General features: G+C 49.9%; 1 protein-coding gene across 1 annotated transcript in view; it reads right to left on the bottom strand.

Annotated features, from left to right (window-relative positions):
- NBEAL2 (neurobeachin like 2) overlaps positions 1 to 17,253 on the bottom strand; it is a 180,599-nt gene extending 163,346 nt beyond the window's left edge. Inside the window, exon 1 of the mRNA XM_075126070.1 lies at positions 16,952 to 17,253. Within this exon, the coding sequence (XP_074982171.1) occupies positions 16,952 to 17,002 (51 nt within the window). The 5' untranslated portion in view covers positions 17,003 to 17,253. The remainder of the gene's footprint in view (positions 1 to 16,951) is intronic.
- Between the last annotated feature and the right edge of the window lie 2,739 nt (positions 17,254 to 19,992).

The following is a 19,992-nucleotide window of genomic DNA, read 5'->3' as shown; positions in this document are numbered from 1 at the left end:
TACTATCCTCATGCAAGCAGCTGCCCTGGTACAGTTTAGCAAGCCAGAGGGATCCACCCAAGGCTCATTGTAATGGGAACAGTTACCAGGAGCGGGATAAAGGGTGACCACAGTTTAGGTTGATGGTTTCCAGGATGGATGAAGATTGATGATTTATCAAGACAAGCAGATTTTATTTCAGTTTAAATCCCATTTTTCTTTTTAAAAGTAAACCTCTATGTTTTTAAAACTTAACACTCAGTACCGTTCTGAATGGGATGAAACCTTGCTATGGGCTGAGTTACAGCCTCACGGCGATTAAATTAATGTAAACATACAGTTAAGCCCCCATCTAAGACAGAGAGCTATGTGAACTGGGCCAGGAACTTTTGCTGAGGATTGTTTTGGGTAGGGATTTGAGTGAGGGAAGGTAGAACGCAGAGGACAGAAGAGAAACAAACAGCCTGAAGGGGCAGCTGAAAGCCAGGTGTCTGACCCTGGAAGAAACCTGCAGAGAGGTTTTTGAGCGAGGGGTGTAGGCTACTTGTGGTGCTGTGAGCAAAAGCAACGGTTTTCCTGCTATTTGATTCCCCTCCATATTCAGAGACATGGGAGTTTGTATATTCCTTGTAAATAAAGAAGATTGCAAAGAAATACCCAACTATCACCAATTTCTCTTCCTAACGAGAACATCTCCAGGGCCCCCAAACTTTGCCTAGCCACTTGGGTAAAAGGAGGGCAACAATCTAAAATATTCATATTTGCACATGTACATATTGTACATATTTGCCGCTGAAGTTAAGGAAAGTCAAGCCACCGAACAGGTGGAAGTCACTAGCTAAACAGATGGACCCCAAGTTTGCTGAAGGGCTAAAGCAGCTTTTGACAGCAGTAGCCTCTTCTGCGGGTGCAGATAGAATATTTGCTTCATTTCAATTTATTCATCTAGTTCAATTAAATGTTTGAACTCTGAATGAACTAAAAACCAATTGGGAATTAAAGCAGGAAAGCTTGTTTTCCTCTTCTAATCTTGGAATAAAAACAAGGTGTAAAGATGAGATCTATTAGAGCTAAAACCTCCTTGGACATATGACCAGAAACAATCTGTTCAATTCACTAGCTACAGATATTTCCTTTAATAATCGGTTTTAAATGCAAAATATTTGGATAAACTCTATTGTTATGTACCCAACACATTTAAGATAGCATTTTAAAACATATTAATACTTATTAAAACATATTAATGTTTATTTTAATTCCAGTTGCCATCCAAACACAACTTGAGACAAGTCCCTAGTAAAAATCTAGTAAATAGGAAAAGTCATTTGCCATTTTATAAACTTCATAAATGTAAAAATTAAGAACCTGGACAAACAAATTAAGCTACATAACCGCTTAAATGTGCACACATCTCCTGCATGTCCTCCTGTTTAGTAAGTCACAGTACCAAATTTAGTGTAAAAGCTATATTTAATTCCAAATCCACATGTCACCAATCAACGAGAATCAACACCTCTTTAGGAAAATAAAGTACAGATGCAAAACCAGATTAACTGCATGATTTAAATCAAGGTTTCCTACTTGCTGATTGAAGCCAGCAATTTGAAGTCAATCCGCCTGAGGGCTTCGGACTTGCAATGTTTGATGAGGCATCAACACTGTAACGAGTTGGCGAGTGTCTCAGCACTGCCCGCGGCTGGATGGAATCAGCCCTGATCAGTTGCGTGTCATGGGCCTTACACCAACAGCAGGTATCCTTTAGCTCAAGTGGCAGGGACCGGGGCTTTCGGAACAGGAGGATTCTAGACCCACTACCCCCATGAAGTTCCCAGTGGCCATCACGTGCTGGCCAGTGATTTCAGACTTCAGTGGCACGTGACATTTAAGAGACGCCATTTTAGCTGCCCATCTGTTTCACTCCAATGGCCGAGCCCCTCCCCTGTGGGAGCAGGATCTGCCCATTCACCTGCCGCTCTGACACCACCTGACCGAGAATTTGGCTCACAGGCCTGACACCGGCTCGCTTAGACCATCGGGCCTGGAACGACAGCGCTGGCATATACCCCTTCCGACTGCCCCCCCGAGTGGGAGCACGAGGCTGTGATCTGCCTTCAGAGGGGCAGGAACCAAAGCGCTCCCAGGACAGACACTTCTCTTCCCATTAGCATCGTGGAGGTCACCAGAGGCGCCAGCCACCGCCTCCTTGCAATAGGCACCGTAGGGACGCAAGGATGCGACAGCATGTCCCAGAGAGCTTACAGTCACCTTTGTTCTTCTCCTGCCCCGCTGGCGTGCCCCCGCCTAGCCTGCTCCAGCCCTTGGCACCGAGACGGGATTCAGAGGTACCAGCCCGAGCTGGCACCTAAGGAGCAAACTCAGGGGCCCAGGTTAGAAACCAAGCAGGAGAGCTCCAGTCTGTTGTGTGTCCCCCTGTCTGGTGATACAGGGCGGGCTGGCATGTATGGTTCAGAGCTTTTTCCCAGGCTGAGGAGCCCACCACAGGAACTGGGGAGGAGGGTTGTGAGGAAGGGTGCCATATCAGGTCCCGCTAGGCCATCTCATGAGGACCAGGAGGAGGAGACTGGGCCAGGCAGCCTTTTCTCTGGTGCCTGGTCTGGTGCCACATTCCTCAAGGGGCTTCCACCCGCTCCCTTGGGAGCTTGATTGTCAGTCTGGCAGACACCACCACTGCTGAGACCTTAATACCCCATCACTGTCACACTGCTTGGACAATCGCTCACCTCCTCAGCCTGTACAGACTACAAGAGCTTAGCACTGTACTGTCACCACGATGCTGGTTAGTTGTTTCCCTACAGGCCTTACACGGAGCTTGATGCCCTGGTCCCATAACACCGTTCGGTCCAGCCAAGCCAGACTTGAGTCTGTTAGTCTTTCCATGTCCCGGACGGTGCTAGAGTCTCCTGGACAGGGGCACCTACTTAAAACCATTTCTAAGCCAGGCCTGCTTTGCTTCCGCTTTGCTGGGAGCGCAGAGCAAGTCCTCGGCCTCGCTGATATTTGTGGTATAAACGCCGGATGTGGAAGAAGTGAATCCGTGATGGTCCCTCACATGCCAAGGAGGAGAGTGCAGATGAGCTTTTAAAGCGAGCGGAGAGAGGATGCAGCACCAACTTAGGAGAGAGGGGGCAGCCGGCTTACGGGATGAGGACATGCAGTGGACTCTGTGGCCAGAGATCAGATGCGTTAAAAGGTGAATCAACTCCACAGAGACATGAAGTCAGGATAGCGATTGTGACCCGGACAGGTGTTTTACCAGCAAGCATATTCCACACAGTCACATTAGGGGGAGGGGGGCTAAAACAGGTCAGAGGGAGAATTAATGGACTCGTGCGGTTATGGGCACTTGGCTTTTAGTATCATCCACCAGAACCGCCAGGACCCCAGGCACCAGGAAACACGCTTCCTTAGTATTCTTCTAATTAACTGTACTCTCTTGGCTGCTTCCCTAGTGTTTTGTCACAAGGCCCATTCCTAGAAAGCTACTAGGGACAGAAAGGAACTTCTGGAGGAGACCAATTCCTCAGTATCGTTATCAGAGCGGTGGCAGGAAAGTCCGAGGGACAGGAAGCAGAGATTACTTGAGCTTGAGACAACTCAGGGATTCATCTTTGCCCCTAAAACTAGCTTCCTGGTTTTCAGCATGAGTGGCCTTCCCGGAGAAGCAGAACGTCAGAGAGCCGAGGCCTACATAAACTCAAGGTAGCATGGACTTGAGAGGAAGGTCCACTGTGGAGTTTGGGCACTGGGACTCAGGAGATCTGGGTTCAAGTCCCAGCTCTGCTACAGAACTTCCTGGGTGGCCTTGAGCCAGGTCACTTAGGGCCCGATGTTGCAACATGCTCTGGCTCTGACCCAACCAAGCACGTGAGACTCCCACTGACTAGTCGAAGGCTCAAGAGACATGCATGGGCTGCAGTCCAGTGCTGGGTCAGGCTCAGCGTGCTCAGCCCTCTGCAGGATTAAGTCCTTGATCTCGGTGTCTCAGTCTCCCCCATCTATAAAATGGGGGTTATAATCCTCCCTTAGTCTGACTAGCCAAGGTAAGCAAAGTTCCTTTGGGGCAGGGATTGTCTCACTGTGTTTGTACAGCAGCCAGAACAAGGGGGAACCCAATCTCAGTTCAGACATTAGGTGGAAGTACTGTAATACAAACATGTGGTTAGATAACTCTGCATTTCAACAGTCATAGCTGTTAAGGCCAGCAGGGACCATTACAATCATCTAGTCTGACCTGCTGTCTAATCCAGGCCAGAGGATTTCCCCCAGCCTTTCCAGCAGCATGCCCATCTCTTGAGGTCGAGCTAGAGCCAGTTTTTAAGAAAGGGAGCCAGCCTCGACTGAAAGGCTTAAGTGACAGGGAATCATAGAATCATAGAATATAAGGGTTGGAAGGGACCCCAGAAGGTCATCTAGTCCAACCCCCTGCTCAAAGCAGGACCAATTCCCAGTTAAATCATCCCAGCCAGGGCTTTGTCAAGCCTGACCTTAAAAACCTCTAAGGAAGGAGATTCTACCACCTCCCTAGGTAACGCATTCCAGTGTTTCACCACCCTCTTAGTGAAAAAGTTTTTCCTAATATCCAATCTAAACCTCCCCCACTGCAGCTTGAGACCATTACTCCTCGTTCTGTCATCAGCTACCATTGAGAACAGTCTAGAGCCATCCTCTTTGGAACCCCCTTTCAGGTAGTTGAAAGCAGCTATCAAATCCCCCCTCATTCTTCTCTTCTGCAGGCTAAACAATCCCAGCTCCCTCAGCCTCTCCTCATAACTCATGTTTCCAGACCCCTAATCATTTTTGTTGCCCTTCGCTGGACTCTCTCCAATTTATCCACATCCTTCTTGAAGTGTGGGGCCCAAAACTGGACACAGTACTCCAGATGAGGCCTCACCAATGTCGAATAGAGGGGAACGATCACGTCCCTCGATCTGCTGGCTATGCCCCTACTTATACATCCCAAAATGCCATTGGCCTTCTTGGCAACAAGGGCACACTGCTGACTCATATCCAGCTTCTCGTCCACTGTCACCCCTAGGTCCTTTTCCGCAGAACTGCTGCCTAGCCATTCGGTCCCTAGTCTGTAGCTGTGCATTGGGTTCTTCCGTCCTAAGTGCAGGACCCTGCACTTATCCTTATTGAACCTCATCAGATTTCTTTTGGCCCAATCCTCCAATTTGTCTAGGTCCTTCTGTATCCTATCCCTCCCCTCCAGCGTATCTACCACTCCTCCCAGTTTAGTATCATCCGCAAATTTGCTGAGAGTGCAATCCACACCATCCTCCAGATCATTTATGAAGATATTGAACAAAACCGGCCCCAGGACTGACCCTTGGGGCACTCCACTTGATACCGGCTGCCAACTAGACATGGAGCCATTGATCACTACCCGTTGAGCCCGACAATCTAGCCAGCTTTCTACCCACCTTGTAGTGCATTCATCCAGCCCATACTTCCTTAACTTGCTGACAAGAATACTGTGGGAGACCGTGTCAAAAGCTTTGCTAAAGTCAAGAAACAATACATCCACTGCTTTCCCTTCATCCACAGAACCAGTAATCTCATCATAGAAGGCGATTAGATTAGTCAGGCATGACCTTCCCTTGGTGAATCCATGCTGGCTGTTCCTGATCACTTTCCTCTCATGCAAGTGCTTCAGGATTGATTCTTTGAGGACCTGCTCCATGATTTTTCCAGGGACTGAAGTGAGGCTGACTGGCCTGTAGTTCCCAGGATCCTCCTTCTTCCCTTTTTTAAAGATTGGCACTACATTAGCCTTTTTCCAGTCATCCGGGACTTCCCCGGTTCGCCACGAGTTTTCAAAGATAATGGCCAATGGCTCTGCAATCACAGCCGCCAGTTCCTTCGGCACTCTCGGATGCAACTCGTCCGGCCCCATGGACTTGTGCACGTCCAGCTTTTCTAAATAGTCCCTAACCACCTCTATCTCCACAGAGGGCTGTCCATCTCTTCCCCATTTTGTGATGCCCAGCGTAGCAGTCTGGGAGCTGACCTTGTTAGTGAAAACAGAGGCAAAAAAAGCATTGAGTACATTAGCTTTTTCCACCAGAGCTCTCAGCAAGTTGCTCCAGTGGTTAATTACCCTCCTCTGACTGGAGCAAGGCGGACGTTAGGGAGCTGGAGAAGCGCTCTCTCAATGGACTGAGAATGCTCTGCCTTCAGAGAAGCAGCACCAAGGACAGTCAGCATCCATGTGTCTCATCTAAAGAAGCAGGTGGAGTGCGTCTCTGAAGCAGGAAGCTAGAAAGAGCTGCCACCGCATTGCTCAGAAGAAGGGGACAACCCTTGTGTTTACAGCACAGACAGCTTAAACCACGATTTGAGGACTTCAGTAGCTCAGACATAGGTGAGAGGTTTATCGCAGGAGTGGGTGGATGAGATTCTGTGGCCTCCGTTGTGCAGGAGGTCAGACTAGATGATCATAATGGTCCCTTCTGACCTTAAAGTCTACGAGCTTCGTGCACGCGCACCCGCAGGTTACACCTCCGTATGTGCCCCACCATGGGCAGATGGGCGACACGTCAACCGTGACGGCAGCCAGGCAGAAAAGTCATGGTGGTTTCCGCATGCCAAAAACTCAACAAGCCCCGAAGAATCCACAGCCAGCTCATGTTAGTACATGGTAGGAGTCACCACGCTCCCAGGCACTACGAACAATCATCTCTTCCCTAAAAAACAAATGGGCTGCGAGTGTGAATGGTGGAAGGAGGAGGAGTTTATTGAGAAGGTGCTGAGCTAGGATCCAGGAGTTTGGGTTCTATTCCAAGCTTTGCCCGGCTCACCTACACAGACACAGGCCAACTCGTTTCACCTCTGGGCCTTATTTCCCAGTCTCAGGCTCGTATGGCAGGTTCCCTTTCTTTTGTCCACAGCTGTGGTATTCGTATAGTAGGAGCTCCCAGCAGCCCTTGTCATGGACCAGAAGCCCATCGAGCCAGGTGCTGTACAGACACTTGCCAGACCTTCCCTATTGTCCTACACACAGTACGCTGGTATGGTTAGAGCAGTGACTTGAGTGGTCAGACAAGGTCTAAGGAACAGACCTGAAGAGTATGCAACGTGTAAATACAGCACCTAACGTGAGGACCCAGTTCGGTTTGGATCTCTACTGCAATACAAATAAAAATAACCAGATAAGAGAGAAACAAAAGTCCATAAAGTCTACTATGGGCTTCATTACACGATGATGCCATTTACACGTACAGCATGTCCTCACCAGTAGTAAAGAAAACCCTTCGGTAGATAAAAGGCACAAAAACATTGTTCTGTTTCCTGATTAATGGGTCACCTTTAACTCTTCAGATGTGGCTACATGCAACTGGCAGCCCTGTTCCACTCCCCGGCCACACACACGCCCAAAACCTCTACTAATTCCTGCCATTCTCTCCTAGTCAAATCTTTGTATTCATATGCCGCTTGCTTTGCCAATGACATAGTAACCCGGACAACCGAACGCCAATTTTATGAACATCAGTCTTACGAATGACTCACCATATGAACCATTTTTCTGCCACCCAATGGGACTTCAATCCTTCAGCCAACTTTCAAGCGGCTGTACTGGTTTGAAAACACTGAGCAGTTTGGCAGCAAAGACTAATCAGACAGGATACGTCTGTAACTATTTGCTATGTACTCTGTCACTGAGCAATAAGTTAACTTGTGCACTGCACTCACTGCAATTCTGAGATGTTCAATTTCCTGTTATTAGCACCTCAATCCCCGATTAGTTCCTAAAATAGGGACCCTACAGTAGTCCTAGTGCACAATAAAATGGGGAAGCAGTTCTGTATCAATATCAAGTAGTAGCTGTCACTATTCAGAGGGGGCATAATTGAGACAAGCAAAGCGTGCAAAATCCTCACTGGATTTTTATGCTATATTTTCATGCCAAACTTGTTCATTCAGAGTCTGTCTGTAGCCATTATGATGTAATTCCTTTACATTGTAAAGGGGGTTTTTTTGTTTGTTTTTTGTTTTTTTTTAAGAACTACACCTGAGAAAGAAGTTTTAAACTCTTTGGTTCGGTAATTGACAAGTCCCTCTTGGAAGGATCCGAGTCCTGCACATCCAGTGCTGATGAAGACCAGCACATGATGAGGAGTATGATATATGCCGAGACAGATCTGCAGCCTAAATTCATCATAGGCTGTTAATCTGCAAGCTTCATAACCACTGCACAGTGAGACACCAAATATCAGACCTAATTGGGACTGGGGCCAGATCAGAAAACCGAAAATCTGGAGCCCCCAGCTGCCTGGGGGCTGAAAGCCAGAGCCCCCAGCCGCTGTCAGCCCCAGGCGGCTGGTGATTCGGTAAATACAGAGCCATATAATTGAGGCTCGGTTAAACAGGGTTCTACTGTACTTACATCCTGACCTAGAGGGGAGCTTGGGGGCTGAATGGGCCTGGAGAATGGTCTCTGTTAAGGGTGACAAGGGGCCAATTAGTGCCAGTTGTGAGATATTTTTCCTGAGATGTGGACAACTATCCACTGGGGAGTAACCCAAGACTAAATGTACTTTGATTAGTTCATTATTCAAACAAGGTGTTCATCACGGACTGAAAAGACACAGCATTTCGGGCAAGACGCTGGCTGATGGAGCTGCAATTACCAGACATTAAACAGGTCTGGAAAAGAACGCAAGCGTAAATGAATCTGTTCAAATAGACTTACGGAGTCATCAAAACAAAGCAAGTCAGGCAACACTAAATGGCATTTCGTCAGATGAGACACGGTGGTGATGGCTTACGAAAGCCAACGTAGTTTGCGGAGTTACAGAGTAGCTGCACATATGAACCAGTGACAAGAGAGAAACTTTAGTTGGGGATTGGTCTTGCTTTGAGCAGGGGGTTGGACTAGATGACCTCCTGAGGTCCCTTCCAACCCTGAGATTTTATGATTCTAACTTGGCAAAACACACCCGCCTTGCTGGACGTGTACAGCATTTGTCTAACCGCGCTTACTGCACAAGACGAAACTCATTTGCTGTGAGCATCAGCTGACAAGCCACTAAACTAAGGACTGGATTCTCATTTATGTCTCGTCTATGCTACACAGCTGTACTGTTTTACCAGGTGGCATACCTCTCCATTATACAGGTACGGTTTATTCCCATATGGGAAGGGGAATAAGCTACAGTGGTAGAAGGTACCTTTAGACCTGTATAATGCCTGCACTCTGAGGATGTAGCAGTAAAAAAAAAAATTCACACCTTGATCCAAAAGAGTTATACCTGTGCAAAAAGAACCATTTAGACCAGGACTTGCACCAAGACCCCTTTACACTAGTCTGGCGGCACGAGGGGACCTGTAAATAGGACGAAATGTAATTCACATGTACTGTCCTTTGTACACGGTTTGCTTTAGTTGCTACCATAATCTCTAGTAGCCTTGCAGATACTCCACTGCACTAGGCAGAGCGCATTCAGTGCTAGGCACGGCGCATTCGGCACTGTCCATGCAAACCGGAGTCTCTGGAGTGCTTCCTTTTTCAGCACCAGCCACAGCAGCAATCCAGTCCCTCGCAACACAGGACACGAGATCCAGTGTTGTTTGAAGGAGCCTCGGCGTAGTTGCATGACACACGCCCTTCGTCCCAGATGCTTGCATCCCTCTTCAGCTGGCGGGTCATGGGAAGGCCTCAGGTAACAGAAACCTGAGCTCCAGCCCAGGGGGTGGTGAGGAGATCCCAGGAAACAGCACAAGAATCTGCATCCCCTCTCCACTCCCCCGGAGCAAGAAGAGCTGTATCTCAACTCCCACCTGCTGACATCACTAGACAGGTCCTCCAGAGACCTGGACTTAAAGCCTTCAACTAAGAGAGGAAAGCAAGGACCGGGGGCTTTTTTTCATACATGAAGTGGGGTTGCTGAGGGCGGGGGAAGGGAACTTCATCCGCAGGCCTAAGGAAGCACCGAAGCATACAAACTGTGGTTTTGAGCCGCAATTCACCTTGACGGTTTGCCGATGGGACTGCTGCTACAGCTGCAGCCATACGTTTCTGTACGCGTGGGCAAGGGAAAGGTTACCAAGTAAGGGTTCTTTGAAGCAAGGATCCCTTCCAAAGAGCGAGCACAGGACACCTGCACCCAACCCAGGAAGCTCTCCAGCTTACTGAGCCCAGCAAAGACAGCAAGGCTGGGAACACCTGCAGCAAGCTGGACAGAGCTTACAGGTAGATTTAGGCACAAACACATGACAGTACATCCGTGTAGACGCTCACTAGAGCCACGGGAGGGCTTCTCCCATCACTGCAGTTAATCCACCTCCCCGAGAGGGGGTAACTTGGAAGAAGTCTTCCATGGATGGTGCTACCTCCACCGGGGGTTAGGTCAGGACAGCTACGTCTTGGGGATTTTTTACAGCCCTGAGAGATGTAGCTATGCCAATGTCCATTCCCAGAATGGACCAGCCCTAAGTCCTGAGGCCACTAAGGCGGGTCTCCGCTGGCTCCTAATTGACATCACACAGCTGCACCTCCATTAACAGAAGAGGGACAAGCCAGCGACTCCAGCCAGTAGGAGCAGCTACACAAGCTGCCAAAGCCGGCACTGCTGCACTAGGAGAAGGGGTAAGAAGGGGCCTAGCCAGGGCCACACCTCTCAGACCCAGGACTGTGCTGGGGAGACCAACTCCCCTCCACCTCCTGATCCTCCTCCCCCCAAACCATACAGCCTTAAGGAAAAAACTGCAGGAAGGCCCAGCCGGTAGGAACATCTGCAGAAGCAGCCAGAGAAGTGACCTTCAGAGAACTTTCTACAGCTTTGACTGGACTCACTTTGCCCTGTGCTGATTACTTGTTTGTACCGTCTCAGCTTCAATCCAGACCTTGCCTCTTAGCCCCTTCTCCTCTGCCCTGTCATCCTCACCCCTTTCCCATTTAGCGGATTTCTCCCCCTTTCCCCTAACTAAACCCACCCAAAGAAATCTCAGAACTAGGAGGACATTTGTCACTTGGCTGGTGTCTTCTACCCCTTCCCCCACTCTGTGTCTGGAGCCCCGATCTGGGGTGGTTTTTCAGCACCGCTGTGATAAACGTGATTATTACCACTACTGATAGACAAGCCACTCAAATTTTAACCACTGCCATACTCAGGCCATGTCTACGCTACAAAATGACGTTGACCCAACGTACGTTGGCGCACAGCCACCGCGGTTATTAAATCGCTGGTACGCGTGCACGCTCAGCTCCTTGTGCCGGCGGGGCGTATCCTCGTCAGGAGCGCTTGTTCTGCCCGCGTGGGGCATTGCAGGACAGCTCCTGAAAGCCGAGAACAGCTGACGCAAGCAATGCGGTGTCTACACAGACACAGGGCCGACCCAACTACATCGAGCGGGACTCTCCGGCGCTCGGGGAGGCAGTTTGGCTAAATCGGCGCAGAAAGGCACTTATGCCGGCGGGAGCCTAAGATGGCGAAGACACTTCCATGGCTAAGTTGATGCAGGGCAGCTTATGTAGACCTGACCGTGCAGTGTAGGCCTAAGCCTGCTCAGAGCTGGCCGAGGCAACGCGGTTAGACTGCCAGGCACCACTAGCTCAGTGTCCACCTTCGCCTTTCCACATGCTACCGCCAGGGAGCTGCACTAGTGCACAGACAGAAAATGCCCATGCAGACGAGACCTAGGGGAGGGCGTCTGGGAAACGGGAGCCATGATAAAATAGAAACACGCTCCAAAGACAGTCAGAGGAGAGGGCTCGGCTGCAGATGCTGTCACCCCCTGAGCCCGCTCCAGCTGCCCGACATCCTCAGGCACTGTGCACACTAAGTCTTGTCTGTGCCTGCCTGTCCACTGTATTACTGTCAAAGCTGCATAGTTCCCTTGGTGGGTAGGGAAAAGGAACAAAGCCAGCCCAGCCCTGTAGTGTCAACAGCAGCGGAAACTCCTTTAAAGAGGCAAGATCTGGTTACCAAGTTCTAAACAAACCGGGAGCAGATGGACCTGGCTGATCGGACACTTGATTGGTCCACGTTAACAGAAGGTACACGCATGCAGTCATTTAATAAGAGCTGCCAGTGGCTGCAACGGGCCGTGACAAGAAACAGCGGAGTCCTGCCAAGAGTCACTGAGAGACCTGCAGCTCCAGAATGGTTTCCTCTTTCAAAAGGAGACTGTATAGCTCCATGCACCTCCAGGCTTTCAGCAACTCCCTAAGCTCAGACTAGCCAGAAGCCACAAGGGCATGCTAGGGTACTAGTCAATGCCTCCTTCTAGTCCATCACCAGAGTCTAGCAGCCCCACAAAAACAAACTTTGGATGTCCTCCTCTCACCATCAGCCTCCAGGCCAACTGGTGCGTGAAGATGGCCACACGCCTAGTTCTAAATGGAAAAGGAAGCTTAGTTCAAGTTCTCCATGGTTCTTCAAAACGGGCAGGCCTCAGCCCAGTTCCAAGGCGCTTATAGGGCAAGCTGTTATACAAAGCCAGAGCCTTCCTCACCTAGAGTAAAGGCAGAGCTGTGGTGAAGACACTGGATTGGGACTTAAGATCTGGATTCAATTCCTAGCTGTACCACGGACTCTGACATTGTGACCCCCTCCCCATGCCTCAGTTTCTCATCTGCAAGATGAGGCTAATCCTTTCTGCTGGGAGTGGGTGGCAGAGAATGGATCATTTGGCGATTGCCTATTCTGTTCATTCCCTCTGGGGCACCTGGCATTGGCCGCTGTCGGAAGACAGGATACTGCGCTAGATGGACCTTTGGGCTAACCTAATATGGCTGTTCTTATGTTCTCTATTTAGATGGAGATGCACTGTCTTTCTGTGCAGCACCTCGCACCATGGAGACTCTGATCTCAATGCCTCTAGGCACTACTGTAATATTAATCATGTCACTACAGAACGTCGGAAGTTGGGGTTTTGTCAGGTGGTCAGCGGGCTGGAAGAAGCTCACATCCTCCCCAAAGGCCACTTACTTCTAGTCCCATTTCACTACGCTGCAGTGATGTGTTTAATTGACGGCATGATACAACATAAGTGATCATTTTTCACTCCCCAATACTTAATGTACTTAACAGAGAAAGCTCAGAGAGAAAATGATTAAGAAGAACACCGAAGATCCATCATCTGCTCGATAAGGCTTTAGTATAATCTGTTAAAGAACTCACACAGCTCATGAACAAAGGCATTTTTACAAGCTGAGAAGCCATCAGCAATGTTAATTATTCTTTAACAGGAAAGAGTCAATTTACTGTGGGTTAGTAGACACACATGGCATCTTCGCTGATCTCCATCATCCCATTGATTTTGTCTCCCTCGCCTCCTAACCAGCCCCCTGGGTTTTATTTTAATTTTTCTGACACAATGAAGGACAATGTAAGAGAAACGGACTGCGGAGTATTTGATATTCAGCCCAAATCGGATGATCAAAGCTAGCAAGCCATGCATTCCACTGGGATGTTAAAGAGAGATAACGCTATCTCTGCATGCTTCTTGTCTCTGCCTTTCAAAGGCAGTTGCCAGAAGACAGGGCCTGCTGTTGCACTGACTGGCCTACATTCCCAGCGTTAGCTTCAGACCGGAGTCCTAGCCAAAAATAGCAGCCCCAGAGATTTTGTAGAGGGATTTTTCACAGGGCACCATGGCTGGAGTAAATCTTCACAAGCAGAGGACTCCTAGTGGGGAAAGCAATGCTCCCAAGAACAGCAGTTGGTGTTTTCACGTAACAAACATCGTAGGAACATGGAAAGGCGTCAGACACAGGTGTACAGACATTCCTAGAGACTTTAATTGCAAGTATTCGTATACATAAATAGCAGGTCATGCCGTAAAATATGAAGGCTGTGTGTATAGAAATCCAGTATTAACATAACCAACGGCATAGCCTCCTGCAGGCCCTTGAAGAGTTGTATTTGCACATTAGTGACACCTCCACTGCAAACAGAAATAGCATTTTAAATTCAGTTTCCAGCTCTCCCTGTTATCCAGCATGGGGTCTCAGAAGCCCGCAGGAAGAGCTGTTAATGCCTATTAACACATTGCAGGGTAATGGTGACATATCCCAGTTAAGCAGAGCTCCCACCATCATGGGATATCAGTGCTTATCACCTAGAAGATGCCATTGCAACAATCTAGATTGATACTCCTCCTCCTCGGAGGTTCAACAAGATGCAACATAATCAATACATCTCCCACAGTAAGGCATAGGTACCATACATCCCCCTGTCCCCAGACATCCATGCCTTTACTTATCCACTTCTCTCTCTGTTCACCTCCCTCCTCTCTTCCTCCATCAGGTACCCAGATAACTCTGACCAGCAACCACACACAGAGTCAATTCTGTGATTCATAACTACCTGGTCTCTTGAGATAGCATCCACCCCCCTTTGCTTACAAAGAACACTGCGTGCATCCTTCCAGAATGTTAAGGGTGGTTTTTTGCTTGGAAGTGACTCTTGTCCACTGAATGCATCCGATGAAGTGAGCTGTAGCTCACGAAAGCTTATGCTCAAATACATTTGTTAGTCTCTAAGGTGCCACAAGTCCTCCTTTTCTTCTTGTCACAGGGAATCTCTACACGTTTTAATTTCTTAAAGGTTGTTGGTTTGGGGTGGGAGGTTTTGGTTTTTTTAAGAAAAACTGAAGTCAACTGTAATATCCCTCCCCCTGACATTCTGCTGCATGTACACATCCCCCTCTTTTGGTTCTCAGGGAGGAGTCCAAGCCTGCAGACTTAACAGCGGTCAATTGACCTTCTCCCTCCAAGAGGGAAAGATTGCTTCAGTTCGAGTGCAAGATGCAACACAGCAGGAAGAGACAGAACAATCCTCACAACGGGAAAGGCAGATACAGAATGAAGGCTTCAATCTCGCTGTAACCTGTTCAGATGGGTGCAGGTGAACCACCAATCTTAGCTCTGGTTCATCAAGTTCTCGGGTTTGGAGGGTGGTAACTTTCCCCAAAGAATCAGGCTCGTGCACTCCAGTTACCATTTTGCAGTCCATGGACTCAGGATTAAATTCGACCTTTAGAAAAATCAATTTTGGAACTGGGAACGTTTAGCTGTTACTGCTCTCATCTCCCCAGCTGGCTCAATCTTTTTATTCCATACAAGCCTGCGCCTTTAGAAAAGAAAAGGCCAAGGCTATATATGCTTTCACATTACAAATGATTTCTTCAGGTGAAGAAGTGACCGTTTGCTATCCCGTGTTCCCCCATGACACTGAACTGACTTTATCAGCAGGCTAAACGCGGAGAGAACTTCCTTGCCTGAACAGAGGAGGAATTCCCCCAGCAGATGTCATGTTTAGGGCACTAAAACAAAGCTCTGCTGTAGGGGGCCGGGTTCGCTTGTAGGAGCTGCCTTAGCAGAATGAAATAAGGCACACGTGAGATGTAATCATCAATGCCAGCTAGTACCCAAAACAAGAGAGTTCTGGGAAGACTCGGACATTAAACAAGCCTATAACCCACATGCATCTTGTTGACATGAACATACAATGCCTGTCACCTCTTTACGAAACAGTGCTCTACAGGCAGAGATCAAAATTAATCTTAAAGAGACAGTTTAAGTGTCTCCTACTCCAAAGGTCATTTAAAGGGACAGCATCAGCTCAAATGTGGGCAACATTTATGTTTTGTGGAAAAGAATCTTCACAAAACAAGAGAGCAACAAAAACATTTCATCTTTTAAAAAAAAATTTCTAAAAAGGAACCAGCTTAGCAAATACACATTCCTGCAGAGCACTTGCAGCTCAAACATCATCGAAGCACCACCAGGGTGCATGGTGCCTTGCAGACAAAAAGTCAAAAGGAAGCGCCAGCAAAAAGCCTAACTGAGGGGAAGCAGTGAAACGGACTAGCCACGTTTTAATGTCTAGCCTACCTGAAGTGCACAAAGCAAACAAAAGTAAATAGTGAATTTAAGATCTTTTAAAGAAAGTGCCCTTTTAATTTTTACTTGCAACATACACGCTCAAACTCTGCATTTATCATCCCCCAGAAGCAAGCCTCCTGCTTTGAAAAAAAAAGTTTTACTCTCTTGTCAAAAGCACCATGACTGGAACTGAAGAGAGGTTAGGCCATTTCCCTCCCCCGTTTTCCTGTGCATCCGGCAGCGCTGTGCGCTCGCCCAGTTCCCCTCGTGTTTGCGGAGACTCGTTCACACACAGCAACGGCAAAGCCTGGTGGTGACACCACACACCAACCGGCAGGGCGAGGCAGAGGCAGGCGGAGCAACGAACGGCGTGAACCGTGTCAGTTTATAAGGGAGGCGCGTCGCTCCGGATTCCTTTTAAATCGATTTCCCTTTTTTTTTTTTTTTTTTAGCCCTAGGGGACTCTCCTTCCTGCTCCGCCTGCAAAGACCTCACCCCCGCGAGGCTTTGCCGACTCCTTCACCTCCCAGGCACTGGACCTGAGCGCGGCTAAACTTCCCCGCGCGGCTGGATTCCCGGGAGCCCGTCTCTCCTCTGCCCCCGCCGGGGAACAGTCGCCAGGGCCTGCGGCACCGGGGCCGGGAGTCCAGCGGCAGCCGAGGCGAAAGAATCACCCCCAGCCAACAGGAGCGCCCCGGCCGCGAGCGAGCGGCTCCCACGGTCCCCGGGGCCGCCGGCTGCGGCTCGGGGGGGGGGGGGGGGCTCCCCGTGGCTAGCAAAGCACCGGCACCAAAGTGTGGCCAAGCGGCGGGGAGGGGGGGGGGGGAGAGGGAAAAAAACTTCCGCCTCCAGGGGCAGGGGGGCGGATTCTCCCCCGCGGCCGGGGGGTGAGCTCAGGGCAGGGGGATGCACCGGCGGCGGCTGCTCCCACCCCATCCCGGGCGGGCAGGGCGAGCTGGGGGGGTGCGCCCCGGAGGGGGGGGGGCGGCTAACAGGTGCGCCCTGGGCAGGTGCCCCCCGGGACAAAGCGGCGCGGGTGGGGGGGGGGAGGTTGGCCGGCGCCCCTCCCCGGGCAGCGGGGGGTGGGGGGCTGGCAGGCGCCCCCCGACCCACGCTCACCTTGGCGAAGTAGAGCATCCACAGCTCGTACAGCCGCTCCTTGGAAGCCATGCCGCCGCCGCCGGCTCCCTCCTTATCCCCGCCGGCCGCCGCCGCTGGCTGAGCCCGGCCCCCAGCCCGAGCGCCCGGCGGGCATGGCCCCGGGCAGCGCAACTTTCCGCGCCCCGCTCCGCCCCCTCCTGCTCCGCCCCGCTACTCCTCCGCCATGGCTGCTGCTGGGGGCGGGCAGCGCGGCGCGCCCGGCGCCCGGGCTCGGCCCCTCCTCCGCCGGCGCCTGATTAGAGAACAGCCCCGGGCCGGAGCGCGGGGAGCCGCCCCCAGGTGCGCCCTGGCCCCGCACCCAGCCTGTGCGCGGCGCGGCGCTCCCCGGGCCTGGGGACGCGGAGCCGGACACGCCCCGCGCGGCCTCCGCTCCCACCCCTCGGTGGTTGCTCAGCCGCGGGGGTGGGTTAGCAAAGGCGGGGTGCGCCGCTCGGCGCTGCGGGGCCGTGAGCCGCGGCGGGCTGGCGAGTAACCGGCCCGGGGCCCCAGCTGGCAAAGACGCGCGGGTGACTTTCGTCCGGCAGGGGCCCCACTGGAGTCAGGGGCTTGTGACTTTCAACAGGTGCAGCCCCTGTTCCTGGGGCCACGGTGACCAGACAGCAAGTGTGAAAAACCGGGACAGGGGGATCGGGGGTAACAGGAGCCTGGATAAGAAAAAGCCCCAAATATCAGGACTGTCCCTACAAAATCGGGACATCTGGTCAGCCTGCCAGGGCCCAACGAACAGCCCCTAAAAACAGGCTGAGAACGGCAGCAGCCAGGAGACTCCAAAGCGTTATGGGCCTTTGGGCCCAGGGTTTCAAAAGTGGCCCCTGATTTTCAGTGCCTTGGTATTTGGAGGAGCCTGGGGCCTGATTCTCAGAGGCACCGAGCGCCCTCACGGCTCCCGTTCAGCTGGATTCTTGGCTGCTCAATGCCTTCTGGTCATCAGGCCCAGCCTGTTTCCAGGGGACACCCCCCAAAGAAGCTAAAAAAACATTTGCAGATGGCAGCCTTAGTGTGTAAAGGCCCAAGGGGCCGGAGTTCTGAAAGAATGTTCGAAAGGCACCTAGTGGGATTTTCAAAAGCACCTAGGCCCGCTTGCAAATCCCACTAGGGGCCGAAATACCTTTTAAAAATCGGGCTATAAGTATCTAAGCTACCACAGGATGGGCCTTTTATAAATACCTCTAGCATACTGCAAACATGTGGGTGCTTAGCTATAAGCATGGGGGTGGTCCCAGTTACGTGTGCAAAGTTAAGGTCATAAGTAAGTGATGGCAGATAGATGAGATTTGTGATTGACATATAAACTGTCATGACAATCTCCAGTTAATAACGTGTTTGGTATCTTTTATACAGCACTTTACAAATTATGGCTCTCGTCCTGCATTAGGATCTGCTCCCTCTGATACCTGTGCCTCTGTGGTATTCCCGTGGGTGAGGTCTAGGCATGGGGAAATAGCAAATGCAATTAGGTTGATCATTTTCACTTTTGTTTACAATCAGTTTTCCTTTCTGGTTCCCATACTAGATGCTTCCAATGCCCATCCCCACCCTTAAAAAGAAATTAACAGCACAATTCACAAGAACACAATAAAAGGAGAAAATAGGAACTAGCCCCACGAGGCCGTAAGACAAATAATTTTGTGACTTTCTGTAAAACTTGTTTCAGAGTAGCAGCCGTGTTAGTCTGTATCTGCAAAAAGAAAAGGAGTACCTGTGGCACCTTAGAGACTAACAAATTTATTTGAGCATAAGCTGCATCCGATGAAGTGAGCTGTAGCTCACGAAAGCTTATGCTCAAATAAATTTGTTAGTCTCTAAGGTGCCACAAGTCCTCCTTTTCTTTTTTTCTGTAAAACTTGTCCTTTCCTTACCAACTCCCTCCCCTGATCTGATGTTAGTCTCCTCACTTTACCATGTTGAATGTATAGATCCCCATTCCACTGCTCCTTGCACACTGCCACAAAGTGTAGGGAAGGGGCGGGTACAGGTGTAAAACGCCACCATTCCCATCTGGTAGCATCTAAGGGCTAGTGTACAGGGGAGGTTTTTACTAGTTACATCAGTACAATTATACTGGTATATTAAACCACTGAGAAAACCTGGATTTGTGCTGGAAATGGCCCACCTTGATTATCATACACATTGTAAGGACAGTGATCACTTTAGATAAGTTATTACCAGCAGGAGAGTGGGGTGGGGGGAGAGAAAACCTTTTGAAGTGATAAACACCCATTTTTTCATGGTCTGTGTGTATAAAAATATCCTCACTGCATTTTCCACTTTTATGCCTCCGATGAAGTGAGCTGTAGCTCACAAAAGCTTATGCTCAGATAAATTGGTTAGTCTCTAAGGTGCCACAAGTACTCCTTTTCTTTTTGTAAACCACTATCGTTATACTGGTATAGCTACCCATCTAGATACTCCTATTCTGGAATAAGAAGGCTGTTTTCCAGTGTAGCTCAACTATCTGGGAGCATAGAATCATAGAATATCAGGGTTGGAAGGGACCCCAGAAGGTCATCTAGTCCAACCCCCTGCTTGAAGCAGGACCAATTCCCAGTTAAATCATCCCAGCCAGGGCTTTGTCAAGCCTGACCTTAAAAACCTCTAAGGAAGGAGATTCTACCACCTCCCTAGGTAACGCATTCCAGTGTTTCACCACCCTCTTAGTGAAAAAGTTTTTCCTAATATCCAATCTAAACCTCCCCCACTGCAACTTGAGACCATTACTCCTCGTTCTGTCATCTGCTACCATTGAGAACAGTCTAGAGCCATCCTCTTTGGAACCCCCTTTCAGGTAGTTGAAAGCAGCTATCAAATCCCCCCTCATTCTTCTCTTCTGCAGACTAAACAATCCCAGCTCCCTCAGCCTCTCCTCATAAGTCATGTGTTCTAGACCCCTAATCATTTTTGTTGCCCTTCGCTGGACTCTCTCCAATTTATCCACATCCTTCTTGTAGTGTGGGGCCCAAAACTGGACACAGTACTCCAGATGAGGCCTCACCAATGTC

This window comes from Caretta caretta, chromosome 2, assembly GCF_965140235.1.
Source record: "Caretta caretta isolate rCarCar2 chromosome 2, rCarCar1.hap1, whole genome shotgun sequence".
In the NCBI taxonomy this organism is placed as follows: domain Eukaryota; kingdom Metazoa; phylum Chordata; order Testudines; family Cheloniidae; genus Caretta; species Caretta caretta.
The sequence above is the reverse complement of the archived record's forward strand: the minus strand, read 5'-3'. Positions and strand labels throughout refer to the sequence as shown.